Source organism: Danio rerio, chromosome 4 (assembly GCF_052040795.2).
Source record: "Danio rerio strain M-AB ecotype USA chromosome 4, GRCz13ab, whole genome shotgun sequence".
Lineage (NCBI taxonomy): Eukaryota > Metazoa > Chordata > Actinopteri > Cypriniformes > Danionidae > Danio > Danio rerio.
This window is the reverse complement of record NC_141024.2, coordinates 65640620-65662428: the sequence shown is the minus strand read 5'-3', so window position 1 is coordinate 65662428 and position 21809 is coordinate 65640620. Positions and strand designations below refer to the sequence as shown.

At 37.8% G+C, this 21809-nt stretch overlaps 3 protein-coding genes across 6 annotated transcripts in view; 2 read left to right on the top strand and 1 right to left on the bottom strand.

Annotated features, from left to right (window-relative positions):
* LOC137487288 (uncharacterized) overlaps window positions 1-21809 on the bottom strand; it is a 372332-nt gene that overhangs the window by 109644 nt on the left and 240879 nt on the right. The gene's annotated exons all lie outside the window — the stretch shown is intronic.
* LOC147845203 (uncharacterized) overlaps window positions 1-21809 on the top strand; it is a 449333-nt gene that overhangs the window by 413280 nt on the left and 14244 nt on the right. The gene's annotated exons all lie outside the window — the stretch shown is intronic.
* On the top strand, window positions 10125-21322 carry LOC101885668 (uncharacterized). Of its 4 annotated transcripts, none has more exons than XR_015484164.2 (5): window positions 10125-10199; window positions 10821-10968; window positions 18170-18207; window positions 18300-20399; window positions 20784-21322. XR_015484164.2 is itself a non-coding variant. In XM_087250300.2 (3 exons), the coding sequence occupies exons 2-3, from the start codon at window positions 10884-10886 to the stop codon at window positions 19298-19300; spliced, it is 1086 nt and encodes a 361-aa protein (XP_087106426.1). In that variant the 5' UTR covers window positions 10125-10199; window positions 10821-10883; the 3' UTR covers window positions 19301-21322. The 4 variants fall into 4 exon arrangements, 1 of the variants encoding a protein (XP_087106426.1); XR_015484165.2 differs by having other exon boundaries at window positions 18167-18207; XR_015484163.2 differs by lacking the exon at window positions 18170-18207.

Sequence of the window (21809 nt, the reverse complement as noted above, 5' to 3'; positions counted from 1 at the left end):
CAATACTTATTCTTTGTTCCCATCCAAGCAGTTCAATAGCGCCATCGTGGTCTGGTGATTAGCGCGTTTGGTTTCAAAGCCAGCGACCCGAGTTCAAACCTTACCAGAAAGAAATCATTTTTTCATTTTTAGTGTAAAGACATTTAATATTGTTTGGGTTACTTATTACAACCATTACAAAGGACTGGATATCTATAAAGAATTAATGTTCTCATATTTATATATAAAAAATGTGAAGTTGTAAGGCACCTGTGTCCTTGAAAAACGTGTTAGTGTCATTTGAAACTGAATTGTAAATAATGTTATTTTTTACATAGTCAGTCGTCGACTGATGTGGGTCGTTCTAAGGCTTGAAACTCCAGGGCTAAAAAGGAGTCCCACTCCAGTCCTGTGTGTGTGTGTGTGTGTGTGTGTGTGTGTGTGTGTGAGTGAGTAACAGTTGGTGTTTCCTGAAAACAAGTCTGAGCAGACAAAAAACTGCTATCTTTATATTTGATTAATGAATAAATGTCAGAGACAATCACAAATCAGTGATTTACTGCATTGCTAGGTGGTTGCTAGGGTGTTTTAGTGGTTGCTAGGCACTGCTAATGTGTTCTGCTAGGTAGTTGGTAATTCCTTGCTAGGGTGTCCTAAGTGGTTGCTAGGTGGTTGCTAAGGTGTTGCTAGGTGGTTGCTAGGGTGTTCTGAGTGGTTGCTAGGTGGTTGCTAAGGTGTTGCTAGGCGGTTGCTAAGGTGTCCTAAGTGGTTGCTAGGTGGTTGCTAGGGTATTCTAAGTGGTTGCTAAGGCGTTGCTAGGCGGTTGCTAGGGTGTTCTGAGTGGTTGCTAGGTGGTTGCTAAGGTGTCCTAGGTGGTTGCTATGTGGTTGCTAAGGTGTTGCTAGGCGGTTGCTAGGGTGTCGTGAGTGGTTGCTAAGGTGTTGCTAGGCGGTTGCTAGGGTGTCCTGAGTGGTTGCTAGGTGCTTGCTAAGGTGTTACTAGGTGGTTGCTAGGGTGTCCTGAGTGGTTGCTAGGTGGTAGCTAAGGTGTTGCTAGGTGGTTGCTAGGGTGTTCTGAGTGGTTGCTAGGTGGTTGCTAGGGTGTTCTGAGTGGTTGCTAGGTGGTTGCTAAGGTGTTGCTAGGCGGTTGCTAAGGTGTCCTGAGTGGTTGCTAAGGTGTTGCTAGGTGGTTGCTAGGGTATTCTGAGTGGTTGCTAAGGCGTTGCTAGGCGGTTGCTAGGGTGTCCTGAGTGGTCGCTAGGCCCTTACTAAGGCGTTACTAGGCGGTTGCTAGGTGGTTGCTAGGCGGTTGCTAGGGTAATTTGGGTGGTTGCTAGGCAGTTGCTAGGGTACCCTGGGTGGTTACTAGGCAAGCCTCACATACATGCCTGATGAAATATTTATACTTAGTAAGCATTTCTAGCAAGTTACAGTACATGGCTAGTCAATATTAGCATGTAGCTAGTCACTGCTAGCATGTGTAGCATATAGGAAGTTCCGTTTGCTAGCATGAGTCAAACGAGCCAATCCCCAAGTCTCTACGATGTTCCGATGCCGAGATATAGCTGTTGATGAACGGTTGCTAGGGTACTCTGTTTTGTTGCTATGGGCGAGGTTACAGAGTGAACTTGAATGTGGTTGGCTGTCCAAGTCAAATGAGCCAACCCCCAAGTCAATAGGACACTGCTAAGCAAAGATATGCATGTAGAGCAGTTATAATGGCAGTCTATGGGACCAGTTTGGGGGCGTGGCTTGTGAGATTCATTATCATATTGAAATGCTCATTGGTTGTCTGAGTCAGATGAGCCATCCCCCAAGTCAATAGGACACTGCTAAGCAAAGATATGCATGTAGAGCAGTTATAATGGCAGTCTATGGGACCAGTTTGGGGGCGTGGCTTGTGAGATTCATTATCATATTGAGATACTGATTGGTTGTCTGAGTCAGATGAGCCATCCCCCAAGCCAATAGGACACTGCTAAGCAAAGATATGCATGTAGAGCAGTTATAATGGCAGTCTATGGGACCAGTTTGGGGGCGTGGCTTGTGAGATTCATTATCATATTGAGATGCTGATTGGTTGTCTGAGTCAGATGAGCCATCCCCCAAGCCAATAGGACACTGCTAAGCAAAGATATGCATGTAGGGCAGTTATAATGGCAGTCTATGGGACCAGTTTGGGGGCGTGGCTTGTGAGATTCATTATCATATTGCGATGCTGATTGGTTGTCTGAGTCAGATGAGCCCACCCCCATGTCTCTATGACACTCCTATGTAATGTTATAGATGTGTGACCTTTATAATGGAAGTCAATGGGATCTGCATTGGGACATCCCACCCCATGTTAAGTCAATGGGGCACTTATTAAGGGTCTTTAAGTGGTTTGGGGGGGCGTGGCTTGTGAGCTTCAAAATCATAATGAGATGCTGATTGGTTGCCTGAGTCAAATGAGCCCACCCCCAAGTCAGTATGACACTGCTATGTACTGTGATTGACATATGACATTTATAATGGGAGTCAATGTAATGAATGGGAGTCAATGGGGCCAATGTAAGTCAATGGGACCACTTTGGGACGTCCTAGCCCCCCAGGGGTACAACTTATACCCCCCTGCGTGGTATGTTCTCACTTAGGCTGCAACCCCCTACAGCTGTTGCGAATCCCATATTTCTACGAAATTCACACTCGGCGCTGTGATTCGTCAAAGTTCGGCTCAATGTTAAGTCTATGGGATTTTGGGGGGGGTTTTTTGGCCCCTGCGGGGCCAAAAAACCCCCCACCCCTTATAAAAGTCATAGCACACCATTCCCGATAAGACCGCACGATTTGAGCCCACTTTCAAGGGTCTGGGACGAAAGCTGCGGGACGAGTTACGCGCCGAAAAACGTACGGAAGAAGAAGAATAATAATTATAATAAGTATGGAGAATAACAATAGTGGACTTTGCCTAAGGCAAACCCCACTAATAAGTATGGAGAATAACAATAGTGGACTTTGCCTAAGGCAAACCCCACTAATAAACCACAATAGTAAGAATGGACTTTGCCTATGGCAAACCCCATTAATAATAAACCACAATAGTAAGAATGGACTTTGCCTATGGCAAACCCCATTAATAATAAACCACAATAGTAAGAATGGACTTTGCCTAAGGCAAACCCCATTAATAATAAACCACAATAGTAAGAATGGACTTTGCCTATGGCAAACCCCATTAACTAGAATTGTACATTTCCTAAAGGAAATGTGAGTGGGGTTTGCGTGGCAAATCGATGGGGTACAATGTATTTGTTTTGGTTGCTAGGGTGTTCTGAATGGTTGCTAAGGTGTTCTGAGTGGTTGCTAGATGGTTGCTAAGGTGTCCTAAGTGGTTGCTAAGGCGTTGCTAGGCGGTTGCTATGGTGTCCTGAGTGGTTGCTAGGTGGTTGCTAAGGTGTTGCTAGGCGGTTGCTAGGGTGTTCTGAGTGGTTGCTAGGTGGTTGCTAAGGTGTTGCTAGGCGGTTGCTAAGGTGTCCTAAGTGGTTGCTAAGGTGTTGCTAGGTGGTTGCTAGGGTATTCTAAGTGGTTGCTAAGGCGTTGCTAGGCGGTTGGTAGGGTGTCCTGAGTGGTTGCTAGGTGGTTGCTAAGGTGTTGCTAGGCGGTTGCTAAGGTGTCCTAAGTGGTTGCTAGGTGGTTGCTAAGGTGTTGCTAGGTGGTTGCTAGGGTATTCTAAGTGGTTGCTAGGCGGTTGCTAGGGTGTCCTGAGTGGTTGCTAGGTGGTTGCTAAGGTGTTGCTAGGTGGTTGCTAGGGTGTCCTGAGTGGTTGCTAGGCGGTTGCTAAGGTGTTGCTAGGTGGTTGCTAGGGTGTTCTGAGTGGTTGCTAGGCGGTTGCTAGGCGGTTGCTAGGGTGTTCTGAGTGGTTGCTAGGTGGTTGCTAAGGTGTTGCTAGGCGGTTGCTAAGGTGTCCTAAGTGGTTGCTAGGTGGTTGCTAAGGTGTTGCTAGGTGGTTGCTAGGGTATTCTGAGTGGTTGCTAAGGCGTTGCTAGGCGGTTGCTAGGGTGTCCTGAGTGGTCGCTAGGCCCTTACTAAGGCGTTACTAGGCGGTTGCTAGGTGGTTGCTAGGCGGTTGCTAGGGTAATTTGGGTGGTTGCTAGGCAGTTGCTAGGGTACCCTGGGTGGTTACTAGGCAAGCCTCACATACATGCCTGATGAAATATTTATACTTAGTGAGCATTTCTAGCAAGTTACAGTACATGGCTAGTCAATATTAGCATGTAGCTAGTCACTGCTAGCATGTGTAGCATATAGGAAGTTCCGTTTGCTAGCATGAGTCAAACGAGCCAATCCCCAAGTCTCTACGATGTTCCGATGCCGAGATATAGCTGTTGATGAACGGTTGCTAGGGTACTCTGTTTTGTTGCTATGGGCGAGGTTACAGAGTGAACTTGAATGTGGTTGGCTGTCCAAGTCAAATGAGCCAACCCCCAAGTCAATAGGACACTGCTAAGCAAAGATATGCATGTAGAGCAGTTATAATGGCAGTCTATGGGACCAGTTTGGGGGCGTGGCTTGTGAGATTCATTATCATATTGAAAAGCTCATTGGTTGTCTGAGTCAGATGAGCCATCCCCCAAGTCAATAGGACACTGCTAAGCAAAGATATGCATGTAGACCAGTTACAATGGCAGTCTATGGGACCAGATTGGGGGCGTGGCTTGTGAGCTTCATTATCATATTGAAAAGCTCATTGGTTGCCTGAGTCAGATGAGCCATCCCACAAGTCAATAGGACACTGCTAAGCAAAGATATGCATCCAGCCCTATTATAATAGAAGTCAATAGGACCAGTTTGGGGGCGTGGCTTGTGAGCTTCATTATCATATAATGATGCTGATTGGTTGCTTGAGTCAAATGAGCCCACCCCCATGTCTCTATGACACTCCTATGTAATGTTATTGATGTGTGACATTTATAATGGAAGTCAATGGGATGTGCAATGGGACGTCCCACCCCATGTTAAGTCAATGGGGCAGTTATTAAGGGTCTTTAAATGGTTTGGGGGGGGGCGTGGCTTGTGAGCTTCAAAATCATATTGAGATGCTGATTGGTTGCCTCAGTCAAGTAAGCCAACCCCCAAGTCTGTATGACACTGCTATGTACTGTGATTGACATGTGAGTCAAGAAATGAATGGGAGTCAATGGGCCATGTAAAGTCAATGGGGACCCCTTTGGGACGTCCTAGCACCCCAGGGGTACAACTTATACCCCTTTTTGGGGTATGTTCTAATACAGGCTGCAACCCCCTACAGATGTTGCGAATCCCATATTTCTACGAATTTCACACTTGGCGCTATAACGCTTTAAAGGTCGTCCCATTTCGCGGCGCGTTTAGTGCTCTTCTAGAAAAATGAATGGGAGTCAATGGGGCCCATGTTAGTCAATGGGAGAACTTTGGGACGTCCTAGAGCCCCAGGGGTGCAACTTATACCCCCCTGCGAGGTATGTTCTCACTTAGGCTGCAACCCCCTACAGATGCTGTGAATCCCATATTTCTATGAAATTCACACTCGGCGCTGTGATTCGTCAAAGTTCGGCTCAATGTTAAGTCTATGGGATTTTTGGGGGGGTTTTTTGGCCCCTGCGGGGCCAAAAAACCCCGGACCCCTTATAAAAGTCATAGCACACCATTCCCGATAAGACCGCACGATTTGACCCCACTTTCAAGGGTCTGGGGCGAAAGCTGCGGGACAAGTTACGCGCCGAACTTTTGGCAGAATTAAGAATAATAAACCACAATAGTAAGAATGGACTTTGCCTATGGCAAACCCCATTAATAATAAGTTTAAATAGGATAACAGTAGGTTGGCTTTGACAAGCCAGCCTAATAAGTTTAGAAAGGATAACAGTAGTCTGGCTTTGACAAGCCAGCCTAATAAGTTTAAATAGCATAACAGTAGGTTGGCTTTGACAAGCCAGCCTAATGAGCAGATTAACACTAGTACTCCATTTCTTATATATAGTGATGTTTACTTCGAATAGAATGACATTATGCTATTTAATGAATTAAACCTTCATTAAAACACTTATTACACACTTTACTGTTGCTTTATTCAAACTTTAACAAATGTTGTTAATTATTTTCTTTGTTTTATTTATTTTATTGTCTGCTTACAGCAACGCTGTAGCACTTATTTGCACAAGACAAGAATTTCCTCTTGGGAACAAATAAAGTTTATCCTATCTTATTCAAACAATAGACCTTACTGTGAGTAAAATAATACTTCTTTGTATAAACGGTTAAAATAATATTGTCAACAGCAGGTACATTTAGCATTAAACGAACAACCTGAAATTTTAATCAGTCGGTTTACATCTGTGTAAAAGCTTTAAAACAAACCTTTCTCCAGTTGAATCACAGTGTGGGAGCGGCGCAGCCTTATGACATCACACCACCATGCCACAATAAAAGTCTTTTTTTTCCCCCATTTATTCTTTATCATGACTTATTGATACATTTCTCCCTCGTTTTCCACTTTACACTTTATCTGCTTTCTGTTTTGTACTTGTAAGACCATCATTACTTATGTTAATTGAATAAACCCATTTACCCCCACTAGATCTTTGCCTTCAGGTAGGTTGGAAAGAGGTTGCATTTTCTTTAAACGATTGCATTTCTTCATCCATAGCTTTAACCCATTTACTTGCATTCACTGATGTTACCACCTCTTTGTATGTTTGAATGGGGAAACATCAAATTCTACAAAATTGCCTGCCAGGTTCCAACCTATATATGTAATAGGTTGAAACTTATTTATAACCAAATAAACAAACAAAAAAACTAAACAGTTGTAAAGAAGCTTTTTAAAATGACTGAAGAACTTAATACAACGTTGAACAGTGCAACGTTGTTTAGATTTTACAATTTATAAGTGAGCATTTAGATATTATTTGAGTGTAAATTCAGAATGTGCAACTTACCTTTTCAGTCTTCAATGAAGAAGTGGGATGAGAAAAGGCAAGGTTTTTCTTTGTATGTTGTTGTTAGTAATAATCCCAATGTAGGAATCTACAATCGTAGTTTGTCCTCCAAAGTTGTTTTCTTATAGCAAAATAAGCCAATGAAGATTCTTTTAGGAACCCAGAATATATAGATGCAACCCTGCTGAGCTACTGGATCTGGAATGTGATTGGATAAGACTCAATTGGCCTCCATTAATGCTGGTATAAAGATGCAAATGAGCAATGGGGAGCAGTGAAGACTCAAGACACATACAGTGGGGGATGGGAAGTTCAGCAGCTTTACAAACCAGTTTTACAGAGAAATAATGATGTATTGGGAAAATAAGTTGACTTTAGCCATCTTCATTTGTTTAGCTGCTATTGTTTTATAGTACTATTGATGAAAGCTTTTTTTTTATTTTGGCTGCTGCATTTTGTAGTTAATGTTGATACACTTATGATATGTAACACATTTCAATTAATTTTTTCCCAAGCCTGGTTAAAAGGTAATGCAAGAGTTGTGTGTTGTTTTTGCAGAAGCTTCTCAGAGTTTCTTGGCTGAAGTATTTGTTTAAAGATGCAAATGAGCATTGAAGACTCAATTCATACCGATTTCTCAATACACACAACTACATTCACTTATATAATAGTTATAGAAGATTTATACTATTAAACTGTGATATATTATCATTCGTTGAAAGAAACAATTTCTAAATTTCACAGTGAAGTTTTATTCATGTTATGATATATTGACATGAGCTAATTATTAGCAATGTTTTAGTTATGTATTTATCACTGAACTTGTTCTCTATGTGAGTTTAGAGGCCTTTATTTCTCTTAAAGCACATGCTGCTCATTACTGACTTTTGTAATAGTCAACACACTCTTAACAGATCAATTATTTCTTTACAAAAATGTCTATAGATTTTAACTATTAAAATGTAACTTGTTTCTGTGCCAATTCTTTTTCTTTTTTTGCCTCTTATTTACCTGGTATGTATTAAAGATGTTTTCCCCTCTATTTATCACTTGTGTTTGTGCAAACAAATATGCATAGACATTCACAAAAGCATATATAAGATACCCTGTGACAAAACCTTTTCCTTTTAACACAGTAAAGCTATCACATACTGTGATGCATCTAAATATTTATAATCAGAAAATAATTACATCTCAAGTTAAATTATTGTATAGGCAGTTTATACAGAATAATTCAATGACAAGAGTTCACTTTCATATCTACAAAATGCAGAACTTTTAATGTGATAAACCTGCTTCATCTACACCAACTACAGCATTTCTCAGACTTCTGTTTCAATGTAATTACAGTGGTGAACATCACATAAAACAACAACTGCACTTACTCCTGTAACGTGTTTGCAACAATGAATTTTAAATATCTGTGTCACATATTCATTTAAATAAATGCTCATCATTGTGTGCAATCATCTTTAGTAATAGCTGCCTGACCATTAACTGAATAGGACCGTTTTACATATAAGAAACCCGTTAACATGTATAGCTGTTCATGCCAATACCAACTTGAAAGACTATTACATGAACATATTACATGAACAGGACCTGCCTTACATTCCTTAAGACAAATAAGCATAGTGTCTATAACAATACATGCTTGATTCTGCAGATCGCTACATGTGAATCGTGCCTTTTGACCTGTTTTAAAAATAACAACCATTTGTAAGCATAGTTCTTCACTAATACCAGTTTACCTCAAATAATTACACATGTAAGTGCAGTGGGTAGCTCGATCGCCTCACAGCAAGAAGGTCGCTGGTTCAAGCCTCAGCTGGGTCAGTTGGCATTTCTGTGTGGAGTTTGCATGTTCTTCCCGTGTTCGTGTGAGTTTCCTTCGGATGCTCTGGTTTCCCCAAAGTCCATAGACATGCGGGATGCATGCAGTGTGAATGAGTGTGTATGCATGTTTCCCAGTAATGGGTAGCAGCTTGAAGAGCATTCGCTGTGTCAAGCATGTGCTGCATAAGTTGGCGTTTCATTCCACTATGGTGACCCCTGATTGATAAAAATAATAAAAATAAATGAATACATGAGTAATATCACACGAGTAGCAGTGCGATGTAGCCTTCTATCAGTTTTTGTATTTCTATTTGTTGTAATGGCCTGTTGTTATTGCAATAAAAAAATGAATAAATACATTTTAAAAAAGCAGTGCAATGTGGCTGTAGGCTGTATATCAGCACTGATGGGAGGCGTGTTACAGTGTACACTAAGCACTCAAGAACGATTGTCCCTCTACCTGTTGTTTAATCTCCTGAGAACTTTGCTCATCTTCAGAACTCAAATGAAGACACTTTAGATGAAGTCAGAGAGCTCCTTCATCTGTCATAGACAGCAAAAGTCCCGAGATGCTCAAAGTCCAGAAAAGGAACCAAAAATATTTTTAAAACATGTGACATATGACTTTAGTGGTTCAATTGTAATCGAGTTTCAAGAACATTTTGTGTGCAAGAAAATGTTGAAAAAAGCAGCCAGGTCCAAAATGAGAACAGCTAAACCATGTCTGTTTTTGCCTCCGTATTCTCTTCATTTGCATTCAGCAGACGAAACTCAAACAGGTTTGGCTCAAGTAGAGGATGAGTAAATGACAAAATTGTGATTTTTATGTGAACTATCGCTTTAATGCTTCTGTAAGTAAAGGTAAATTAAATATTATTACTGAAGATATTGCTAAAGAATGGCAGGAAACGTGGAACACAGATAACAAGAGACGACAATTCATGTGGAAAAAAGGAAACTCTATATAGGCCTATGATGTTGTAGAAATAGAAAAGAAGAGGTTATAATTATAAGGATGAGATTTGGACTCAGATATTATTTATTCATTTTCTTGTCAGCTTAGTTCCTTTATTAATCTGGGGTCGCCACAGCGGAATGAACCGCCAACTTATCCAGCAAGTTTTTACACAGCGGATGCCCTTCCAGCCGTAACCCATCTCTGGGAAAACTCAGATATTAATAGGAAGTAATGTGTTGCAGACATACAAGTCATCATAAGTGGATTAAAAAAGTTAAGAAAATGTTTAGATTTAAGGTTTGTGTGAGAGAAAGCAGATATAGTGTAAAGTAAAAACCATGGGAGAAATATATCAATAAGTCAAGACTGCAAAAGTAAGTGGCAAGAAAGCTAAACAAGAAAAGACTTTTATTTTGGCGTGTGACGTCATCAGGCGCCGCCGCTTCAGCGCTGTGATTCAACTGGAGAAAGGTTTGTTTTAAAATGTTTACACAGATATAAATCGATTTAAAGTTAAAGTTCGAAGGTTTTAGTTTGTTATACGATGCTAAATTATGTTCCTGCTGTTGGAAATATTTTAATCCTTTATTCAACGTAGTACTATTTTATTCTCAGTAACCGAGGGCTATTGTTTGAATAAAGTAACAGAAAAGTGTGTAATACGTGTTTTAAAGAAACGTTTTGTTTATTACTCTCATATAAAGAAACCGTTGAAGCAAGTGTTGAAGAGAAGTTATTTTGTTTCTGTTCATTTTTTATCTATTTTAAACAATAGAGATAAAGTTGGTTTTATATTCACACATTCGTTCATTTAGATGTCTCTATATTGTTTACCATGTTACTTTGAATATTCGAGTGGAATTAGCATGCCAGTATGACTTGAAAACAACATTAACACTGTTTATTTGACTGTGAACAATGTTGTACTTTGATAGTCATTGGCTGCTTATATGTTTTCACTATTTAGATTTTGCAAATAATACTTTAATGAAATTATATTATTAAGGGGAAAGTCTGAATGTGTAAATATAAAACCAACTTTACCTCTATTTTTAAACAGGGCATTTTTATTGTTTTATTCGTTTTAAACAGGATAAAGTGTCCAAACAGAGAAAAATTCCTGCTGAAGCGACTGATCTCCACACTGTTATAAAGATGGCGTTTATTAAAGAGGAGAGTGAAGATGTGAAGATCGAAGAGACATTCTCAATCAAACAGGAAGATCTGCAGGAACAAACAGGTTAGTTTTCATTCTCAAAGACCAACTCAGTCATATAGAGGTAAAGTTGGTTTTACACATTCGTTCATTTAGGAGTCTCTATATTGTTTATAGCATGAAAGTATAACTTGAAATCACAGCATTTGACTGTAAACAATGTTATACTTAGATAGCCATTGACTGCTAATTTGATTTCACTATTTAGAGTTTGCAAAAATAATTTTATGAAATTATAATATTAAGGGGAAGGTTTGAATGTGCGAATATAAAGCCAACTTTACCTCTATAATTAAATCCATCTTGCAGCCCCGAGTTTGCTGCCTAGTTCTCCTAAATTCACATAAGCACTCATTGATAAACAGGAATGAGTTTCATTCGTTACTTGTTCCCATGTTTTTTGTCATTATTTTATATATTATTAGTCTCCCATTTTCTCTACCTTCTTAAGGTTATTGCTTTCCTTGTTCTTCTACTGTTGGTAAAGCGTCCTTGAGCACTGGTACTATATAAAATAAATAAATAAAAACAATAAATTAAAAAAGTTTAACTGAGATGAGGGCGAGGCAGTGGCGCAGTAGGTAGTGCTGTCGCCTCACAGCAAGAAGGTCGCTGTTTCGAACCTCAGCTCAGCTGGCGTTTCTGTGTGGAGTTTGCATGTTCTCCCTGCCTTCGCGCGGGTTTCCTCCGGGTGCTCCGGTTTCCCCCACAGTCCAAAGACATGTGGTACAGGTGAACTGGGTAGGCTAAATTGTCTGTAGTGTGTGTGTGTGTGTGAATGTGTGTGTGGATGTTTCCCAGAGATAGGTTGCAGCTGGAAGGGCATCCGGAATATTAAAGGGACTAAGCTGACAAGAAAATGAATGACTATAACTGAGCTGTCGATATTTGACCTACAGTATAGTAGTATATCATAGAAGATATCTGCTATTACAGTGATAGTGTTGGTATAGTACTTTCCACTTGCATATGTCACGTTGATCACAATTCCCTTTTTTCATCAACTTCTTTATGCGGTTAAACTGTTAGAATTACATCATTATTATAATACCTAATTACCAGGGCTAATAAAAATTTTAGGCCTTAAAAAGTCTTACATTTACTAAAGTATTGTGTTGTAGGTCTTTATTTTTATTTTTTTTAACAAGTCTACATTTTCCTCTATTCATGTTTTGCTACTCAGCTTGTCCAAAATCACCAACAATCCATCTCAATAAAACTTAAAATTACCTTTTTAAATAAAAAGTTTAAACTCTATTTATCATAATAGTTTAATTATTTTTTCTCACAATAACTTTTGTTTAAATAAGCTCCATGTATTTACTGCTGAGGATATCGACTTGCATAGATTTATTTTATTATAGTTTTTAAAACTTTTCAAAATATTTGTAAATTTTTTAAAATAATTTTTTAAAGGTTATTTTAAAAAACATTTACAAAACAATACAACTAGAGCTTTTGTTAAGAAATATCGAAAATATAGTTTTTTTTTTTTCATTATTCATTTATTATTGTATTATTAAATAAAAATATATATTTTTTGAAAGGGCAAATTAAAATCTTTTCCATCTGGGCCATTTGAAAAATTTCTTTATGTCAGAAAGCTTGGATGCGCCCAATATTAAATATGCTGAATGAAATGGACACTAAAATAATTAACTGTTATAAAACATTGTACAGTATTCTAAACTATATGATGTTGTTGAGGGACGACATGAAGCAAAGCTAACAATTTATAGTGGAACAATAATGTTTAGCATTGCACTGACTACAACTGGCCAACAAACTAGTCTAAAAAAGACTTTTGCTGTTTAAGAAATGGATTACAGCATGCTGATGATATGCAAACATTTGAGTGTAAAGATTGTCAGTATTGACCATATTCTTCACGTACCAGCAGGTGCCGCCATTGGACGGCATTAGGAACAGGACAATGACACTTTTCAAGGTATACCGCGGTTTAAAAAAAGTTTTAAAACCATTATTTCTGCTGTACCATCCCTACGTTTTTTTTTTTTACATTTTGATTGAAGATTTTCAAGACAACAGTGTCTCCAGGAGAAAATATATCCAAAGATGCTGTTTTAAATAGTAAAAAAAAATAATTTGAATTATTTAGCCTGACATGTTTACTGCTCCAAAATACTTTCAAAGTTTCTCAAGTGAAAATATGTTGTGTTCAAAGGGGAAAAAAAGTTTAGGTTTTTAAACCAGACATTTAAAAAGAATATATTTATAAATGGTAATCACAGTACTGAGAAATCATGATATTTTTAGTCAAGTTTATCACACCGTCAGAATCTTATACTGGTCTGTGACGGACTGAGCCAGCACATATAGTAAGGGGCATACAAAAAGTAGATTTTTTAAAATAATTATTTTTAATAAAGTCAAAAAATTTCTCAAAAAATAAATAAATGAAACAATTAAATCAATTGAAAAATCAATAAACTAAACAAAGAAAACAAAACTGAGTTCAAACCAAACTAATCATGAATAAACCAAAAACAGAACTCCTTGAAATGACAAGACTGACCACATTTATACCAGAGGGACTAGTCCACAGTAAACAAGAAGGGGGAGACAAAAACAGACAACAACAATAAACTAAGTCAAATATCTAAATACAAATCTAAATATTAGTAAAATAAATTCTAAATGAAGCAAAACTAAATATAAATCTGAACAAACACTGCAAATCATTAATGAACTTAAACTAAAGATCAGCTCTCCCTCCAAGCCATTAAGCCAATGGTATCGATTGGCGGAACCAATAGATGCCACTTGGCGGCACGTCTGCCCTTTAGTTTGTCGGACTACATCCAGAAACTCCGTTCCTCGTCGACACTGCAGCACGGTAACTTAAACTTAAAACAAAACTAAATTGACAAAACATACACCACACTGGCCATCACATGGTCCATGCTTAATGCTGCTTGATGTTGCAAAGTCAATCATTCATTCATTTTCTTGTCGGCTTAGTCCCTTTATTAATCGGGGGTCGCCACAGCGGAATGAACTGCCAACTTATCCAGCAAGTTTTTATGCAGCGGATGCCCTTCCAGCCACAACCCATCCCTGGGAAATATCCACACACTCAATCATACACACACTCATATACTACGGACAATTTAGCCTACCCAATTCACCTGTACCGCATGTTTTTGGACTGTGGGGGAAACCGGAGCACCCGAAGGAAACCCATGGGAAGGCAGGGAGAACATGCAAACCTTCTTGTGGTGAGGCTACAGCACTATCTACTGTGCCTCTGCTTTGCCCCTGTTGCAAAGTCATATTTTCTAATTTAATTATTTTTCTTTGTATGTATAGTCATGAACACATTTTTTTGTGGAGAAAGTAGCCGTTTATTAGTCCTAGTCATTTCTCCAATAGGCAACTGAAGCTTTAAAACAATAGCATATGAGATTAGGGCCCCATTTCAGAAAGGAGGTTGAGTGAAAACTCAGAGCATTTTAACCCTGAAATGAGAGAAACTCTGGTATTTGCGTATCAAAATGGCAAGTTTGTGAAATTCGAGAAAGCAGGGTAAGTCAAGCCTGTTTCTGAAAGAGAGGTAACTTGGTAACATACTCTGTGAACCTAACCTGGTCAGCAGGTTTTATTCTCTTTACTCTGTTTTGAGTTTCTGTCGGTCTCCTTTTCTTTTTTTTTTAAAATGAAGCAGTATTTCTCACTTAGCCTTACATATTCAGCCACCTATTTTTATGTGCATATTGGATAGGCTATGAGCGTAAAAAAAAAACAGTTGATGGAAACATCATGATGCACATAACTTTTGAAATATAGGCATGAAAAAACATGCGCTAAATCTTCACCACATGTTCATTGTGTGCTGACATTGTCCTCTGAGGTGAAAGTCATTTATTAAACACAGAAAAGATTCATGTAGCTTCTCCTACCGCAGTAAATTCTGTTTTTACTGTTGAGATTTGGCGCCAGTTAATCAAGAAGTGACGATTTTGTTCTTTTTAAGTCATTAAATGGAAACGCTGATTTATTCATTCATTTTCTTTTTGGCTTAATCCCTTTATTAATTGGGGCAGAATGGACTGTGTACGTTTTGTTCATTTGTTTTCCATTTTTAAACGGAATAAAGGAAAGGAAAAAAATGGCCGTTTTTCTTTTGCTCACAAGAAAACGAAAAAACAACATTTTGGCTGGATTTTCGTTTTTTGGTTTAAGGTAGGAAAACGGATAAACAACTTTAAAATTCATTTTACACATGTAGGCGGTGCTGAAATGGCCACTTTCCTCTAATTGGTCAACTATTATTATTATTATTATTATTATAACCTTTATTTTACCAGGGAAGACACATTGAGATTAAAAATCTCTTTTACAAGAGCGTCCTGGCCAAGATTAGGCAGTACACAAGTCACATGAGTCCAACAGACAACAAACAAAAAACTATTTACATTTAACATGAATCACACCGACAACTATTCAAAACATCTACAAACCAGTTTCAACTTCTAAAACTTTTTAAAAGCATGTAGTGAAATCAAGTCTTTGAACTGCAACTGTGTTTGCAGATTATTCCAAGCAAAAGGTGCTGCGTACTTAAAAGCCTTTTTTCCCATCTCAGTCCGCACTTTAGGGATAAAGAGTAAATAAATATCCTGTGAGCGAAGACCATGGTTAAGAACAGGCTTTTTACAAATATAATTCTGGAGATATGATGGGAGTAAACCCAGTATAGATTTAAACTAAATCTGAGCTTGTGACGTCCCCCTTAAAATAAAAGCCTTACACGCAGGCTTTTAATTATTATTATTTAATTATATATAAACAAAGTTTACATATTCTATCATTTGAACCACACACAGTTAGCAGGCTTACATTCATTGCACATGTATAAATTAAATAAAAATGTAAATTAGCAGTATTCTTAGACATTTTGTCATTAAAATAAGGTCATAGTTTACTGCCAAGTTTCTTGCTGCTGTGCACCTGATGCTGAGCAAAGATGGCCATTTCCGAGCAGCACCTGGTTTGTATGATTGTTTCAGAGCAAGGGCTTTATAATAATAATAATAACAATAATAATTATTATTATTATTATCACTTAGTAGTGTTTTTATTGTTTAGTTTTTTTTTTCTTTTTAATAAATGTTAACAGATCAAAAATAAGAACACATTGGGCCCTGCTATAAAAACAGGTTACCATTTGTTTTTGTTTTTTCCTATTTTAATTATATATTGAAATTATTTCTTTGATAATTAATACTATTTTTTTGCAACGCTAAAGTAGGCTTGTCTTATTATTTTTTGTAATTTGCTGTTATTGTAGGCTACATGGCAGGCTTTGCGAAATTTTTTAAATAATATATACTCATAACCTTACTAATTCGAGAGCCGAACCTAAAAAAGTTTAAGTGCAATAAGCCTGTACAATAAAGTGAGCTGCAATGCATATTTGCATATATGAATGTCTTATCTGCCTAGCTAATCCATTGCAATATTGCATGTTCCACTATTGCACTGTGTTGCCATTTGGCAACACACACATTTGATCGATTTACAAAAAAATTATTTGATAAAAAAAAAAATTTGAGTTGTGAATGTCATCATATCTTACTGGAGGTGATGTTTCATGAGGAGGTGATTTTTTTTTGTGGATCTAACATAATTTGATACTTTGTTTTTATTGACGTTTGCATTTGCATTTAGCAACTACTCACAATAAATGCCAGTCTGTCAGAAATCGCGCTACAGAAAAACACTGGATGTCATGTGACTTAACCAAAGCACATCATTGGCTACACAAAGGTATTCTCTTTCAAACAAAAAAATTATGTTGGTCTTAAAGAAATAGTGGCAGGGAAATGAACATAAGTATCATGTTGCCATATGGTTAAACCGTGCAGTAGAGGGCTAGTACTTGTGTGTATTTGCATGTCTAAAATATAAAATAAGCATTAGACAGTTAAAACACTGCATAATTGTGATGATATGATGAGCTAACTTGTCATGCTTGTCACGCTGGATAATGAGTAAAACACCAGCACCAGGGACAACAACATGGTCCTCACTTCAAATTGAAAAATAATTTGTAGTGATTTACCCTGATCTCCCTTCCTCCTCATCCCTGTCTTTGAGGCGCTGAACTCATTATCAGTGCGAGAGATAAGTAGAGAGAGACTGTGTTCACTCCTCTCCACGCTGAACTGAAGTGTTTTTTTTTTTAAACATTCAAATGTCTGTGTCGCGCGACACAACGAATCGATTATGAAATTTGTTGCCAACGCTTTTAGTAACTGATTTTTATTGGTTTTGTTGTTGCAGCCCTACTAAAAATATTGTTATGCTGTTTAGGCATGGAACGATAACCACTTTTAATGTATAAAACCGCCAAGTGGTAGTTTTTTAGGACAACAGTATCTCCAGCAGAAAAGATATCCAAAAATGCCTTTTTAGATGGCATTTCTGCATATTGTCTGGTATATAAATTGTCACCACGTAGGTCTTAAGCAAAGCCTCAGGACATGCACAAAGGCAAGAAAACAAAGGAAAAAGTTCAAATGAATGAAAACAAGTAGCAAAGTATGTCATCTTGCAATCTTATCACTTCAGTTTACAGCAAACGGGGCACTAAGCATTTGCATAAGTTCATTCATTTTCCTTCAGCCCAGTACCTTTAATTATCAGCAGTTGCCACAGCGGATTGAACCACCAACTTATCTAGCATATGTTTTAAACAGCGGATGCCCTTCCAGCTGCAACCCAGTACTGGGAAGCAATAGCATAATTTAAATACAATAATGCAGCCTTACTAATATAAGCGTGAATTATGCGTACCTGCAAGCAAGTCACAAATGTTTTTAATCGAGTGGAAGATGTACATGAGGGAACACAACACAAATAATCTAGAGCGAGTGCATTTGATCATTTGCATTGACAGCCACAGGCACAAAAAAACTTGGTTTTCCTCTGACCTCCAAAATGAAATATTCTGCAAGGTATATGATCTGATTTTGAGCTGAAACCTCAGACACATTCTGGGAACACCAAAGACTTATTTTACATTTTGTTAAAAAAAAGGGTTAATTATAGGAACCCTGTAAAGGGATAGTTGATGCAGAAATGAAAATAGCCTCACCATTTACTCTCCCTCGTGTGGTTTTAAACCTTAAGAGTTTCTTGATTCAGCTGAACACAAAAAAAAGATATTGTGGAAAAACTAGTTTTCTTTGTGTTCCAGAAGAAAGGAAATGTTTAAAACTGCAAGATGGAGAGTAAATGGTAATTGGTCATTTTCATTTTTGGGTGAAACATCCATTTCATGCTTCTCGCTTTGAACCTTCATACTAAAGTTCACTTTTTTTCATTTAAAGACCTGATGGTGTTGAAAGAAGAGACTCATCAACTGAATGTAATGGAAGAGAAACAGCAGTTTGAGAAACACCAAGTAATAACGACTGATGAAAAACCCAAACTGACTGAAAAGACTTCATCACGTGGAAGACCTCAAAAATCCAAGTCTATGAGTAATTACAGCTGTACACGGTGTAGAAAGAGTTTCAGTAAAAAGTCAAACCTTGATATTCACATGAGAGTTCACACTAAAGAGAAACCTTACACCTGCAAACAGTGTGGAAAGAGGTTTGGTTATATACAAGGCTTTGAAAACCACATGAGAATTCACACTGGAGAGAGGCCGTACACATGCCAACAGTGTGGAAAAAGCTTCTATCATGCAGGAAATTTTGCAGCGCACCAGAGAATTCACACTGGGGAGAGGAAGTATACATGCCAACATTGTGGAAAAAGCTTCTCTAAAACAGGAAACTTGGCAGTACACATGAGAATTCACACTGGGGAGAAGCCTTACTCTTGCTCTCAGTGTGGAAAGAGTTTTAAGCAAAATGTCACCCTTAAAATCCACATGAGAACTCACAATGAAGAAAGAATTTTTACCTGCACACAGTGTGGGAAAAGTATTTCTCAAAAGCACTACCTTGACATCCACATGAGGATTCACACTGGAGAGAACCCTTACACATGTACAGAGTGTGGTAAAAGTTTCCCATATAAAGGCTCACTCAAACACCACATGATAAGTCACACCGAAGAGAAGCCGTTTGCATGTGCTCAGTGTGGAAAGAGCTTCACAACCAAAGCTAGCTTCATGAACCACATGGATGGTCACACTGGAACCATAGTGTTCACATGTGATCAGTGTGGAAAGAGTCTCACACGCAAAGACTCTATGAAGCAACACATGAAGACTCACTCAGGAGAGGATCGTTTTAGATGCAGTGAGTGTGGAAAGGGCTTTAAATGTAAAAGAAGTCTTAGCACTCACCTGAAGCTTCACAATGGAGAGCGAAAATGAGGCCTTGTCCAGCGGAGCTTGGGGCTCTCTCCCAGGACAGCATGTCAAACAAGTGTGAACTCTTGAATACATATCAAGTTACTGATAATGAAACCCTTGGAACACCTGAAGATTTAAACTCAATAACTGAATAGGGGTAAAGATGTACCAGGTTGTGAGAGTTTCTACCAGGCTGCATAAAAAGCTAAATACCTTTATATGTGTTTCAAGTTATTATGAACTGATTATTTTATTTTGTGCAAATTGCACACTTCAAACAAATTTCGGCTCTGAATATAGAATTAGAAAGATTAGGGAGGAGAAAGTGTTTAGGGAGATGCAGGGAACACTGTCCTACACTCTTAAGCCTGGTTTATACTTGATGCGTCCGCTTGTTTGCTTGAGTGCATGCAGTAAATGTGATGTCATCGCGGAGTTTGTGGAGGTTTGCTTTGAGTGCGTGTGGCATAATTTCAGCCGGCGGAGTGTATGTTTTTTTTTTGAGACTCAAGCAAACAGTGCGTGCGGCGACAGATTTTGATTTGAGTTGAATATGAATCACTTTGAAGAGCATCTGAAGACATCTTTATGGGCGAACAGTACGCAATGGTGCCACATTTGAGACTTTGCCTGAAAAGTACATCTGCACATACATCCTTATGATCCATGATCATAGAGATCACCAAATGACCAATAATTATTGGCTAGAAATTGCAACAGCCGTGGGAAAGAGGACAGTTTTTGTTAAAAAGTTTGGAAAAACCTGAGGGATGTTTGTTAAAGCCAAAGAGGCCATGGCAAAAGTAGAGACCCAGGTACATAATTACTGAATGTGTTTTTTCATTAGTCGTAGGTTTTACACTGATTAATACATTACAGTTTTGAATTTAAAACAATTTAATATTAAAACTATAATTAAGGAACAAATTATTTTTTTGATAACCGGAAAGGAATATTTGACCCTATTGGTTTACAATACACTGATGCCATGTTTTTCTAGGCTTTATTGGTGATCATGGTCAGAAGTGTTGGACCATTTTAGCATAAGTATAGAACAGAAACTAGCCAGACAGTAATGTGTGAATTGTGGAGTGGGCTAAATCTAAAAAAAAAAAAACATGTACTTTTTAGTAAGTGTACTTTTTTGCTTTTATTTTTGCCATAATAAAATATATTTGTAGAGCAGCCCATGTTCTCTTGTCATTAATATTTTAATAAACTTCAATAGGTAAAACTGTCTGAGATATGAACAAAAGAAAGTGATGCATCAAAGTTTGATTAAAAAATTCTTGAATGGTTCTAAAAATGCTTATAATAATTAAAATAACTTATAAAAACAATAAAAATAATTAGCTTAAAAATCTTGAATGATGGTAATGATATGACGTAGTTCCGGGAATTTTCTACTTCTTTGTTTATTTATCTGACTTCATGGTCAGATTCTTTTGACCGCCCCCTGTCGTTTTAAAGAATATCACAACAAAGAATGCGGTGAGTATAAAAGCCTTGTCCGCGTCGTGAGGTGTGCGCGCAGTCAGAGGAGGTGTGCGATGTGGTGCCAGGTGAAAGTATAGCTTTAGATTGTGTTTTCGATCATTCACATAGTCGGATTTCACTCGTGTGAACAAACAACTATTTGCCTCAAGTTTTGGGCTTTTGTCTGCAGTTTCACTAAACTTGTTGGCGAATGAAAGTCCGCCTAAACTTCTGCGGTGTAAACTTGCCATAAGGCAATGACTGTGAGCAACTGAAGCAGACTCCCTAAAGCCCTGTTCAGACTACACAATGCCATTTGCCTGTTACGACAGATGAGATTTGTGTCAGATTATGAGATTTTGACTTGATCAAATCTTGATGTGTTGTGGGTAACAAATGAAGACTGGTTTCAGAACACTACAAGTTTATTTTTATGGACTGATTTGAGAAAAGAAACAAGTTTTCTTCATGAAGACAATTAAACTGTCTGTACACGACTGGTTGCCTTTAAATATATGTTCATGTGAAAACTCCCACTTTACTACAAATAAATTGTTGTATGGGAAACCCAGTGTCACTATTGTGAATGAGAACATAAGTAATTTGTTGTAATTCCAGTACTCAACAGACTACTGAAGCACTTAATTTATGAATGAAATGATTTATAAAGCTAAAAAGGTTATTAACCAGGTAATGCTGTGTACAATTTTTCTTTAGTTTTACCAAATTTAACTAGTTAATAGCAAAAAAAAAAAAAAGGGGTTTACATGGATATTGACATGAGACATTCTGTCATGTACATGAGTAAATGCAATTGTAGAAAATATGCTCAGTGTTTTCAATATGACTTTCACAAAATTGACAAAAGTTATCCTCAGTATCAAATATTAATCTCAGACATTATTTTGATGGATACACATCATTAATCATTTTAAACTGAAGCTCTTTAATTTTGGGCAGAATTGGATAAGAAATGTAACTTGTTCTTATTTTTTTCTAATTCCTGTGAATTAAAATATTTAAAAATGAAATGAGGTCTGATCTTATTAGGATT

What these genes read in the sequence shown, in the direction of transcription:
- LOC101885668 (XM_087250300.2), top strand. Translation starts at nt 10,884, where the DNA reads ATGGCGTTTATTAAAGAGGAGAGTGAAGATGTGAAGATCGAAGAGACA. An exon ending in AGATCTGCAGGAACAAACAG is followed by an intron (nt 10,969 to 18,299) that starts GTTAGTTTTCAT and finishes TTTCATTTAAAG; the next exon opens with ACCTGATGGTGTTGAAAGAA.